Source organism: Lactuca sativa, chromosome 4 (assembly GCF_002870075.4).
Source record: "Lactuca sativa cultivar Salinas chromosome 4, Lsat_Salinas_v11, whole genome shotgun sequence".
NCBI classification, from domain to species: Eukaryota; Viridiplantae; Streptophyta; class Magnoliopsida; order Asterales; family Asteraceae; genus Lactuca; species Lactuca sativa.
In genome coordinates, this window is record NC_056626.2 from 395799661 (window position 1) to 395812046 (window position 12386).

At 33.3% G+C, this 12386-nt stretch overlaps 1 protein-coding gene across 3 annotated transcripts; it reads left to right on the top strand.

Annotated features, from left to right (window-relative positions):
- Window positions 1-273: 273 nt before the first annotated feature.
- Window positions 274-7145, top strand: LOC111888216 (probable manganese-transporting ATPase PDR2). 3 transcript variants are annotated; one of them, XM_023884349.3, is made up of 22 exons: window positions 274-477; window positions 790-1107; window positions 1208-1297; window positions 1391-1581; window positions 1669-1741; window positions 1830-2002; window positions 2108-2279; window positions 2394-2498; window positions 2582-2692; window positions 2771-2857; window positions 2951-3133; window positions 3607-3657; window positions 3731-3856; window positions 3952-4031; window positions 4126-4234; window positions 4311-4439; window positions 4524-4589; window positions 4672-4743; window positions 4815-4966; window positions 5085-5196; window positions 5472-5588; window positions 5917-7145. In XM_023884349.3, the coding sequence occupies exons 2-22, from the start codon at window positions 859-861 to the stop codon at window positions 6961-6963; spliced, it is 3495 nt and encodes a 1164-aa protein (XP_023740117.1). In that variant the 5' UTR covers window positions 274-477; window positions 790-858; the 3' UTR covers window positions 6964-7145. The 3 variants fall into 3 exon arrangements, with proteins under 3 accessions (XP_023740117.1, XP_023740118.1, XP_042757457.1); XM_023884350.3 differs by having other exon boundaries at window positions 795-1107; XM_042901523.2 differs by having other exon boundaries at window positions 290-421.
- The last annotated feature ends 5241 nt before the right edge of the window (window positions 7146-12386 follow it).

Sequence of the window (12386 nt, forward strand, 5' to 3'; positions counted from 1 at the left end):
TTGAGAGATCTAAAATACACCCAAACTATATAAATAAGATGTCTTACACAAACTCAATAGTCAATAGATTAATCGAGTTTTAAATATCAAGTTTTAAATATCATATATCATAGGTATTCAACAAAGAGCATTTGTAAAACCACATGCAGCATCAACATTTGATACCAATCAAATTGTCAACACAACCACCGGGCAAAATATGGAGGTTATGAAATAGTTTAAGGACTGTTTCTGTAACTTATCTCAAAGTTATATGGTGTCGAGTCTTTTGGTTCACTTCTTGCGCTTCTTTCTTGGTGTTCCCTCCGATCGCGCCTTCCGCCAGATCTCCGCCCCATTTTACCAACAATCAAAACCCTCAATTGGAGTCGCCACCACTATATAAACCCTAACGATCTAGAGAGAGAGAGAGGCGGACAAGGTATCTTCATCACCTTCGCCTTGATCTCCGTCGAAGCGTTTTAAACCTAGTCACAAGTAAGCCAGTTTATGTTCAAGTTTCAGTTCTCATGATTTAAGGTTGATTGTTTTTAGTGAGAATGACGCTAGTTGTTTATATAATATATTCAATCGTGTTAGTCCGATTTCGTATGGTTCAGAACATATGTAGCCTATAGTGAAAACAAGTGAAGAAAAAAGCTCAAACGAAACAAAGGGAAAGAATTTTATTAGTATAATTACGTAAAGTTCTTCATAAGATTACCATCGAGTTCTGATTGTGCTATATCGAGTTCTGATTGTGCTAGGTTATTTAATCTACTTATGTTTAGTTTACGGTCTTCATTGCAGTTCAGACATCAAAGGGGGGTGATTGGCTGCTAACTAGATTGGAACTTGAGTTGTTAATTTACAAGAGAGATGACAAGGTTTCATGTCAATGGAAAAGTTGTTGATACTGTTGATTTGCTGAGGAAGCGACACTGGCCATGGCGATTTGATTCATGGCCATTTGCCGTACTTTATGCTACATGGATGATTGTTATCGTACCCAGTTTAGATTTCCTTGATGCCTTCATAATTTTTGGAGGTTTGGTTGTTCTCCACATATTGGTGATCCTCTTTACAGTATGGTCTGTGGATTTTAAATGTTTCGTTCAGTATTCAAAGGTTTGTGTCTTTCTAAACTATTTTTTCAATGTAATTTCTTTCTATAGTTCAGTTCACTTAACATCACATTCTTAAAGAAACTATAATGCTCCTTTGTCAGGTTAATGATATTCATCTTGCAAATGCATGCAAAATTACTCCAGCCAAATTTTGTGGTGCTAAAGAAGTAGTACCACTAAATTTCCGGAAGGTTATAAGCTCAACTTATTTTACTTATTAAATAATCATTATCTTTTTATCATCTGTATCAACATTGACATCAATATGTTTTTGTTTATATCAGTTGGCAGGCTCTTCAACAGAGGAGATATATTTTGATTTCAGAAAGCAGTGTTTCATCTATTCAAATGAGAAAAACACTTTCTGTAAGCTTCCTTACCCTTCCAAAGAATCTTTTGGGTATTATCTCAAAAGTACTGGACATGGTACTGAAGCTAAAGTTCAAGTTGCTGCTGAGAAATGGGGACGCAATGTGTAAGTTTCTTCAATTTTATGCTTTTTCACATGTCACTAGTGATATCAACTCACATTTCTTATTATCTTATCAAAATCTTTTTATAGATTTGAATATCCACAGCCAACATTCCAGAAATTAATGAAAGAACACTGCATGGAGCCCTTCTTTGTTTTTCAGGTTCGTTCTACACTTCTACCAAATACACCTTTAACATGTGCTTTTGTGTAACTTTTTTCTCAATAAAGCTATTCCCTTTAAACTGCAGGTTTTCTGTGTGGGACTTTGGTGTCTAGATGAGTATTGGTATTATAGTCTTTTCACCCTCTTTATGCTGTTTATGTTTGAGTCAACAATGGCCAAAAGTCGATTGAAGACTTTATCAGAACTTAGGCGTGTGAGAGTAGATTCTCAGGTGCTAATGGTGTATCGTTGTGGGAAGTAAGTTATCATCTATTCATCTTTACAAATCACAACTTACAACTTACAAGTTTTAGTTTTCTTGACACTTTCTTTGTTGACTTATTTTGACTTTTGTCATGACAGGTGGACAAAGGTAGCAGGAACAGAGCTTTTGCCTGGTGATGTTGTGTCCATTGGTCGTGCTGCAGGTCAAGATGGAGAAGAAAAATCTGTCCCTGCTGACATGCTTATCCTAGCTGGCACTGCTATTGTAAATGAAGCAATCCTAACTGGCGAATCCACCCCTCAATGGAAGGTGCTTCTCTTTCTTGAAATTTACTTCTTTATTTCAAGAAAAGGGTTTATACTTTATACTTTATACTTTATAATGTTTCTCTACTTTATGTATACAAATTACATGTTTTTTCAGGTTTCAATAATGGGAAGAGGACCTGAAGAGTGTTTGTCATCTAAACGAGATAAAAACCATGTTCTTTTTGGTGGCACAAAGATACTGCAGCATACGCCTGATAAGGTTTTTTACACATTACACTAAATAAAATCCAATTTTATTTTAATTTTCAGTCTAAAGTTTTACTCTTTTGTAATTTATTTCAGACCTTTCATATGAAAACTCCCGATGGTGGCTGTTTAGCAATTGTTTTAAGAACTGGATTTGAGACAACTCAAGGGAAACTCATGCGGACGATTTTGTTTTCAACCGAGAGGGTAATTCCGTAATTTCGGTACATTTTTATCACCGTTTGTTTGATAATTATATAACTGTATATATATCTTTTTATGTAGGTTACTGCTAACAGCTGGGAGAGTGGGTTCTTCATTTTGTTTTTAGTTGTTTTTGCAATTATAGCAGCTGGATATGTTCTAAAAAAGGTATAAAGCTCTCAACTGGGTGTTGAAAATCGACATCTATTAGTGTTTTAAAGGTGTGGTGAAGGTTATAACCGTAATTTTTTCATGATTTAGGGGCTTGAGGACCCAAACAGGAGTAGATACAAGCTTCTTCTGAGCTGTTCTTTAATTATAACATCTGTGATTCCCCCTGAATTGCCAATGGAGTTGTCAATAGCTGTTAATACCTCATTGATTGCATTAGCAAGACGTGGTATATTTTGTACAGAGCCTTTTCGTATACCATTTGCTGGGAAGGTAAGCATTAACATTTATTTTTTGTGGTAAAAATTATAATTGTATTTTTAGTCCCTGTGGTTTGTTCATTTTTACAAGTATGGTCCAGTTGTTTAATATTTAAGTTTCTGGTTCCCCAAAGCATAGTTTCTTCACACTTGAAGTCCTTGACTTTGACACCTTTAATAGATCGATAATGAATGTTAAATGCTTGTAAAAATGACCATTTTATCCCCCATTGCTTTATGTTTTAGCATGTCTTTGCTAGTAATGTCTTTTAGCTTCTAATACATGTATATTTGGGTAAATAAATTACAGTTTTCTAACTTGTGTGTTTGTTGATTTTTAACTTCTGGTCCCTGACTTTGACACTGTCAATAGCTGGATGTTAAGTGCGTGTAAAATGACTTTGACACCGTTAATTGATGGATGTAAAATGACCAATTTGCCCTTCATTTCTTTGCTATTATAATCATATAGTAAATCTTTTGCAGGTTGATATATGTTGTTTCGACAAGACGGGAACATTGACATCTGATGACATGGTATTTACAATTCTGCCATTCATGGTAAAATTTCCGTTTCCAGTCCCCCATTCATGTTTTTTTCTTTTTTCAGGAATTCTCTGGAGTTGGTGGACTGAGTGCTGATTTAGATCTGGAAACAGACACTAAAAAAATCCCAACTCGAACTTTGGAGATTCTTGCTTCTTGTCATGCGCTTGTTTTTGTGGACAACAAACTGGTATATAAAATATTATAATAATTATAATCTCAAATTATATCTTTTTCACTTTCTAGTTGTGGCCTATATATTTATATTTATACCATTGCTTTTAGGTCGGTGATCCTCTTGAGAAGGCTGCAATCAAAGGGATAGAATGGAGTTATAAATCTGATGAGAAGGCCATGCCTAAGAAGTAAGCTGTTATCAATGAAATGAAGCCCTAATTAACATTTTTTTTTTAAAATATATAAATGGTTGAAATTAATTAATAATCTTTTTTTTTACAGGGGAGGTGGTAGTGCAGTTCAAATAGTTCAAAGGCATCACTTTGCATCCCACTTGAAAAGAATGGCAGTTGTTATTCGTACAGAAGAACAATTTTTTGCGTTTGTGAAGGTATTTAAAATGTTAAATACGTAATATATTATGGTGTATTCAGTTTTATTAAAATTTTAGATGGTGTTTATTTTAGGGTGCACCAGAGACCATTCAAGAAAGATTAAATGATATACCCTCGTTTTATATAAACACCTACAAGAGGTACACACGTCAAGGCTCCCGTGTCCTTGCTTTAGCATATAAACCCCTTCCTGATATGACGGTAAATATTCTTTCTTATTTACCATTTTGCCCTTCTGAGAATCCCTAGTTTTCACTTACACAACATTCGGCTTCTTTGTTATAGGTGAGTGAAGCTAGAAACTTGGATAGAGAAGTAGTTGAAACTGGACTCACTTTTGCTGGTTTTGCGGTATAAATATTATATTATTTGACTTTTTTTTTAAAAAAAAAATTCATTTTTCTATGATAAATGATTTTTTTTTTGACATCAGGTATTTAATTGCCCTATCAGAGCAGATTCTGCTACTGTCTTGGCTGAATTGAAAAAATCATCACATGACTTGGTAAGTAAATTATTTGTTAGAATACAAGGGTAAAATGGTCATTTACTCTCACTTTATGAATTTTGCATTAGGTTATGATTACGGGTGATCAAGCATTGACTGCATGTCATGTTGCACGTGAAGTTAATATAATCTCAAAGCCAGCTTTGATTCTTGCTCCAACAAAGAACAAGGAACGATATGAATGGGTTTCACCAGATGAAACTGAAGTTGTGAGCTACAGGTAACAAGAAATAGCAATGTACTTTCGTTCATTTGCTTATTATAGCATCCTACTTTTATTTTTTTCAAAGTACAATGCTTTAATAAGAAAACACATTATCCACTTTCTGTTTACACAGTGAGGAAGAAGTTGAGGCTTTAGCAGAGGATCATGACCTCTGTATTGGAGGCGATTGCTTTGAAATGTTGCTGCAGACTTCTGCTGTAGTTAAAGTCATTCCATATGTGAAGGTTGTGAACCTTTTTTTTTTTTTTTTACTAAATTACAACTTTGGTCCCTGTGGTTTACTGTATTTTTCAGTTTTGGTCCATGTTCTGTTTTTTGTATCAGATATAGACCCATGGTTGTTGAATTTAACTACTCGGTTTAGCTTTTTTTTACAATGACCATTTTGCTCATGGACAAAACCTGGAAAAATAATATGATACAGGGACCAAATTTGTAATTTTTTTTAAAAACTTTTTATATAAAGCTGTTTAGCTAAAAAACCAACTTCAATTATCAGGTATTTGCCAGGGTGGCTCCGGAGCAAAAAGAGTTGATAATGACGACTTTTAAATCATCCGGGAGAGTAACTTTGATGTGTGGTGATGGCACTAATGATGTTGGAGCTTTGAAACAGGTAATGCAAGAAATAGCAATTTACTTTCATAGATTTTGTTTGTCAGTTAGAGTAAATTACAACATTGATCCTTCTTTTGATGTTTCTTTCATATTGCCCCCTGAATTGTGAAATTCTAACCACTCAGCTGTTAGTGTTTTTTTTTTTCCTTCCAAAATGGCCATTTTGCCCTTGGACTAAAAACCAAATTTGTAATTTTTTTTCTTAAATTTAGTAACAAACGTCTAATAGCATATATGATTTTAAAACTATGCTATTAAAATTTGAAGAAAATATTCAAATTCAGGGACTAAATTTGTAATTCACTTTGTTTATTTGTGGTTTTCAGGCACATGTAGGAGTAGCACTACTAAACGCAATACCTCCACCAAATCCCGACAACAAACCAACACCCGAAACAAAACCCACCACCAAATCAAAAAAACCAAAACCCACCACCGAACCAAGCTCCAGCACCACCATCACCGCCACTCCAGCCGCCTCCAACCGCCATCTAACACCTGCAGAAGTCCAAAGACAGAAGCTAAAGAAGCTAATGGACGAACTAAACGAAGGAGACGACGGCCGTTCGGCTCCGATAGTCAAACTAGGCGACGCCTCCATGGCCTCACCATTCACCGCCAAGCACGCCTCCGTCTCCCCCACCACCGACATCATCCGCCAAGGCCGGAGCACCCTCGTCACCACCCTCCAAATGTTCAAAATCCTCGGCCTCAACTGCCTCGCAACCGCCTACGTCCTAAGTGTCATGTATCTCGACGGAGTCAAACTCGGCGACATCCAAGCCACCATCTCTGGCGTCTTCACCGCCGCGTTCTTCCTCTTCATCTCCCACGCGCGCCCACTCCCGACACTCTCCGCGGAACGCCCCCACCCCAACATCTTCTGCTACTACGTCTTCCTCTCTCTCCTCGGCCAATTCACCTTCCACATCCTCTTCCTAATCTCATCCGTATCCGAAGCCGAAAAACACATGCCCGAGGAATGCATAGAACCGGATTCAGAATTCGAAAGCAATTTAGTGAATACGGTTTCTTACATGGTGAGTATGATGATACAGGTGGCGACGTTTGCAGTGAATTACATGGGGCATCCGTTTAATCAGAGTATTAGCGAGAATAAACCGTTTAAGATTGCGCTTTTGGGAGCGGTTGTGTTTTTTACAGTGATTGCTTCGGATTTGTTTCGGGATTTGAATGATTGGTTGAAGTTGGTGCCGTTGCCAAGGGAGTTGAGGGATAAGCTTTTGATTTGGGCGGTTTTGATGTTTGTTGGGTGTTATAGTTGGGAGAGGTTTTTACGCTGGGCGTTTCCGGGGAAAATGCCTGTGGTTAAAAAGCTAAAGTTAATTGATGGTCAGAAAAAGTCGCAGTGAGTTAAAGTTATCCAGTTTTTTTACTTTTACACAGGTTTTCTTTTAACATTTTGGAGTTTTGGTTGGGTAATTTGGATTGATACGAAGTTATCATTTGTTATCGATGTATTTTTAGATGATGAGAGTATTTTAACATTATTTCTAGCGTTTTCGTTTTATCAAGACAAAAAGTAGTTTATTGACGAGTTGATTATAGTTTCTTTGTATTTTGGAAATAAAAGTCTCAACTAGCTTTTGTGTAAAAACTAATGATTTTGCTTCGTATCTTTGGGTGAGGTAATGAGAATTAGGGTAAATTACAGTTTTGGTCCTTTTGGTTGTCATTTGTCTACAGCTTCTTGAAAAGTTGATACGCTGTTTTATTTTTTTTATTGTTTTGTGTTATAAGTCCAATAATTTTATTTTTGGAAATTTCTAATAAAGTTAACGGTTTAATCTCAACTATTATTTTTTTGAAACATATAACTCCTATTATTTTTTTGAAACATATAACTCCTGATTAGTAGTCTAGCTATTTGTTCTTTGCTGCCCTCCTCCCCATCATTTTTTTTATTTTTATTTTTATTTTTTTGACAACCACACTAGTATAGAATCACACCCCTGAGATCAATTGAGGTTGCCAGCTATGCCCTCCCTCATACGTTGTTCCTATACTTGTTTAGATTTATGGGCTGTTTGGTAGCATATGGAAGATTCATATCTGAATGCAGAGACTCTTTATGAATATGTATTTTAATGATAAACTAATGTTTGGTTAGGCATCTGAACGGCTGTCTCTTAACAAGAAAAATGACCATTTTAACCCTATAAACTAATTTTTGCATACAAAATAAACTCCATACAACATTCAAATTAGATATCATACAACATCCAAATATGTCATATATAGATCCTTAGATCATAGTATAATAGATTTTATAAAAATATCTTGCAATAAATCGGTTGAAACAAATTTGATTGTTGGGTTTCAATTGAAACAAGTTGATTGCGATTCTAAGATAACTCATCACAATCTTGGTTGCTATTGTTTACTTCCAATTACATTGCTCCCTACAAAAGTTGAGAATCAAAAGTAATAAAAAAAGTGTTGTCAGAAGAAAAGCAAACATATATTTTCAGATTGTGAACCAAACACAAGAAACCAAACCTAAAGATTACAAGTATACAAATCACATATGAATCTAGTTGATTCAACAAGTAAAAGACAATAAACTGATTAAATAGGAAATGGTTCACAATTTGATTATGGGTAAAAATCATCCGTAATTAACTTCAATCATCAAATCTTTAACATACATTTGACAATAAACTCTTAAATTTGAAGGAGAGATATGGATCCAAGCATCGATCCATGTATACCTATTAACTTATTCGATCAGTTCATTGTTATTTGATGAACATCAAACCAATTTCATACAATATTGAGCAGCATAAAAAATGATTTCACAATAATGGATTTCACAAAAATTGATCAACCAAACACAAGAAAAAATCGATTTCAAAAAATTGATCAGCCAAACACAAGAACAAGTTTTAGGGATTGAGAAAATCGATTTCACAAAAATGATCATCTAAACACAAGAACACAGAAAAATCGACCAGAAGGATGCCTAAAAAACCGACCATAACAAGATAGATTAGAAAACTTACCAGCGAAGGGGGAGGCGAAGAGGAGGGAGGCGGCGAAGGCAGAGGTGGAGTGGGGCTGCCGGAGGTCCGATGGCAAGGTGAGAATCGGCTGGAAAAGAGAGAATGTTGCACGATGGGAGAACAAGGGGAAGAAAAAAAGAGAGGCGGACGTTTTTTTAGGGCTAAGGGTATTATTTGGAAATTTTTTCATCCAGACTTCTCAACAACTCTGACCGATCAAGACCCATTTCTTTTATATATGACCGATTAAGATATTAAAAAAACTCCAACCAAACGCTCTGAATCTAAAAGATTCAGAGCCAGCCTCTTTATGGGATCATTAAGAGGCCAAACAAACAGCCCCTTAGCCTTAGGGTTCTGATGTTAGGGGTTAGGGATTTCAATTTGGTGGTGGGGGTTGGTGGGTCCACCTAAGTTCAAGGGCGGATGATGGTGTGGTCGACAAAGGGAGGGAGGAGAGGAGAGCAAGGGTCCGGGTGGCATGTGTGTGGGTCTTTTTTTCAGTTTATTTTTATATAAAATATTATAAGCAATTAAAATTTGAAAATAGTTATAGTCCTTTTAAGTTTGACGACATAAATCTACCAACTTAAAAAATCTCTTAAAAGGATATCTGCACTTTTGAAATTAGTTGCACCGTCCCCCTCCCATAATTGAGTTTAGTAAAAAAGTTTTTACTTGCTAATTGAAGATGAACACATATAGACTAGAGCATCCACAACATAAAAGGAGTTCTTTTGGTGTCACGTATTATCACATCACCAACACAAAAAACTTAACAAATAACTACAACAAGATCTTCCACACCGGTTCTTGCAAATTGATTTTGCAATGCCATTAAACATTAAAAGTTGTTATGTCATCTCAAGTATTTATGTATTATCATATCTCAAGACCTTTACAAATTGGTTTTGCAATGCTATATAAGCATTAAAAGTTGTCATGTCATCTCAGGCCTTTTATAACTTGAAAGGCTTGCAAATGAATTTGTCGATCCCATTCACTTCCAAAAGGTATTCATTAATATGCTAAAAAACCATTTTTCTTCCCTTCACGTAAATATATAAATATTTGAATGTGATAAATGTTACTGTAATATATATTTTTAAGTATTTTTTTGTTAAATGTTATTACAATTTACAATTTTAAAATGAGTATATATATATATATATATATATATATATATATATATATATATATATATATATATATATATATATATATATATATATATATATATATATATATATATATATATATATATATATATATATATATATATATAGGGTTCTGTTCCGATTAGAAAACAAAAAATGGTGCAGACTGCGAAGACAATTGTCCACCACCAATTTTGTCAAAGGCACAAACGTCAAACCTAAATACTTAGTTGTGGTGCGTTAGCATGCGATCCATGTATGTGGTAACTAATATGGATTCGAAGATTTAAATCACGTGCGACGAACGTCTTTAAAACCTCATTTAAGTGAGTTTTATTATTTAATTTGTTTATTTTTTTTTATTTTTTATTTTTAATTTTTCGTTAAAAACATTATTTTTTTAAACATATATGCTCGGTTTAAACGTTTTTATATTTTTTAAAATTTTTATTTTTAAATATCTTTACTTCATATTTGAAGATATTAGTGTATTTTTTTTGTTTTTATTGTTAGATTTATTTTTTGATTTTTTAAACTATATATTTGTTTGAGTTTTTATTGTTTAAAAATTATAAAATTTTAAATAAGAAGCGGGGGGGTTTTTTTTTCCTCCTCCTTTTACTCATTTAACCTCCAAAGAATTAACCTTTGCGGGAAAATGTCAAAATCTCACACATAATTACAAAAATGTCATATTATCTTGCGAGATATTGACGATAAATAAAATAAAAAATCTCCACATTTTGTTTTTTCAATCCTGCTGTAAATATTTGTCATCACATTCTTCATTTTTGAATCGTCACTTGATACAATATATATATATATATATATATATATAAACTAATTAAAAGCTAGCCAAATAAAGAAGAATATAACAAGTTTAATACGAGGAAAAAATTAACATACATCTTAAATAGCTAAATGATATCTTATTTAAAAAAAAAAACTGAAAATGTGAGGGTGGGCCTGAGCCTCTCATGGTACTTGAGTGGCCACACATACGGGGTATGAGTAGGGAAAATACCGGCAATAGTAAAAAAATGGAGGGTATTTTTAAAATTTAGACATGAAAATGATCATTTTCGGGTATAGACATGCATTCCGCGGACGTAGCTCCGTGGAATCTACTGTAATTCCGCGGAATGTCAAAATCGTAAATAAATTAGTGTATTAAAAAAAAACTCAAGATCCATTCCGCGGAGCTCCGCGGAGGTAGCTCCGAGGAATGGATCTTCAGAAAAAAGAAAAAAAAATCTCCTCCAATGATTCTTTTATGTAATGATTTCTAATTAAAAAACCAATTTTTTTCACCGCACATTCATTCCAAAAATTGTCAAGAAAAATTCATACTATCATAATCTTTTTTTGAAAATAATTAGTTGGGGGAATGAATATAAATCCCGAAGAATTGATTTGAAAAAAAAAATGAAGATCCATTCCTCGGAGCTACCTCCGCGGAGCTCCATGGAATCCATTGTAGCTCCGTGGAATGGATATTGAGGGTTTTTTATTTTATTTTATTTTATTTTATTTTATTTTATTTTTTTATTTTTTAAATACACTAATTTATTTACGATTTTGCCATTCTGCGAAGCTACCTCCGCGGAATGCATGTTTATACCTGGAAATGTCCATTTTCATGTCTACATTTTGAAAATACCCCCCATTTTTTTACTATTGCTGGTATTTTCTCTTTTTTTATATAACTTTTGTGTGTACATACAATTTTAGAAAACTTGTATTATAAATTCTTTTATAATATAACACGGGGAAACCTCCAATAAAGTTCTAAAACTTTGACACAATTTACGTTAGTCATAAATTAATTTTTATTTATGAAAAAAATTCTAAAAAACCGGCAAAATCTTGCATTTTGACTCTTTTTATAGGTTGGAACCGTTAACAAATTAATTTAGGACTATTTGTAACCTGACAAAATATTGAGACTTTTCTGCAAACAAAAACCTTATAATAATAATAATAATGAAGTTTTTGTTTGCTGAAAAGTTCCACTATTTTTGGCTAGTTTACAAAGTAGTCCCAAATTAATTTGTTACCGGTTCCAACCTATAATGAAATGTCAAAATACAAACTTTTGTCGATTTTTAAGACTTTTTTTAAATAAAAATTAATTTAGAACTAAAACTTAAATGAGAATAAAATTTTAAGAGTTTATTATGGAAAAAGTAGTAAATTCTTTGAAAAGAGATTAAAGTATGTTCTTTTAAAAAGCTTCTACAATAGATATTTGATAGTTACTAATCTTGTGCTTCACGTACGACGTAATATATAGTGACAGACCAACGACGATTACCAACACGTGTAGAGAGAATACACTTATTTCCATAAAAGACCTGTATACCAAAAACAATCACAAACTGCAATATAAGCTATAATCAAGGGACCATTTATGCCAACCTGTTAGAAACTTTAGGTGGATAGTTTTAATATATATATATATATATATATATATATATATATATATATATATATATATATATATATATATATATATATATATATATATATATATATATATATATATATATATATATATATATATATATATATATATATATATATATATATATATATAGTCTTTGGCTATTGGAAAAG

Excerpts from the sequence above, each read along its gene's own strand:
- LOC111888216 (XM_023884349.3), top strand. The coding sequence starts at position 859 with ATGACAAGGTTTCATGTCAATGGAAAAGTTGTTGATACTGTTGATTTG. Across the intron at positions 2,693-2,770 it reads TTTTGTTTTCAACCGAGAGG|GTTACTGCTAACAGCTGGGA; the intron begins GTAATTCCGTAA and ends CTTTTTATGTAG. Across the intron at positions 3,857-3,951 it reads TTTTTGTGGACAACAAACTG|GTCGGTGATCCTCTTGAGAA; the intron begins GTATATAAAATA and ends CATTGCTTTTAG.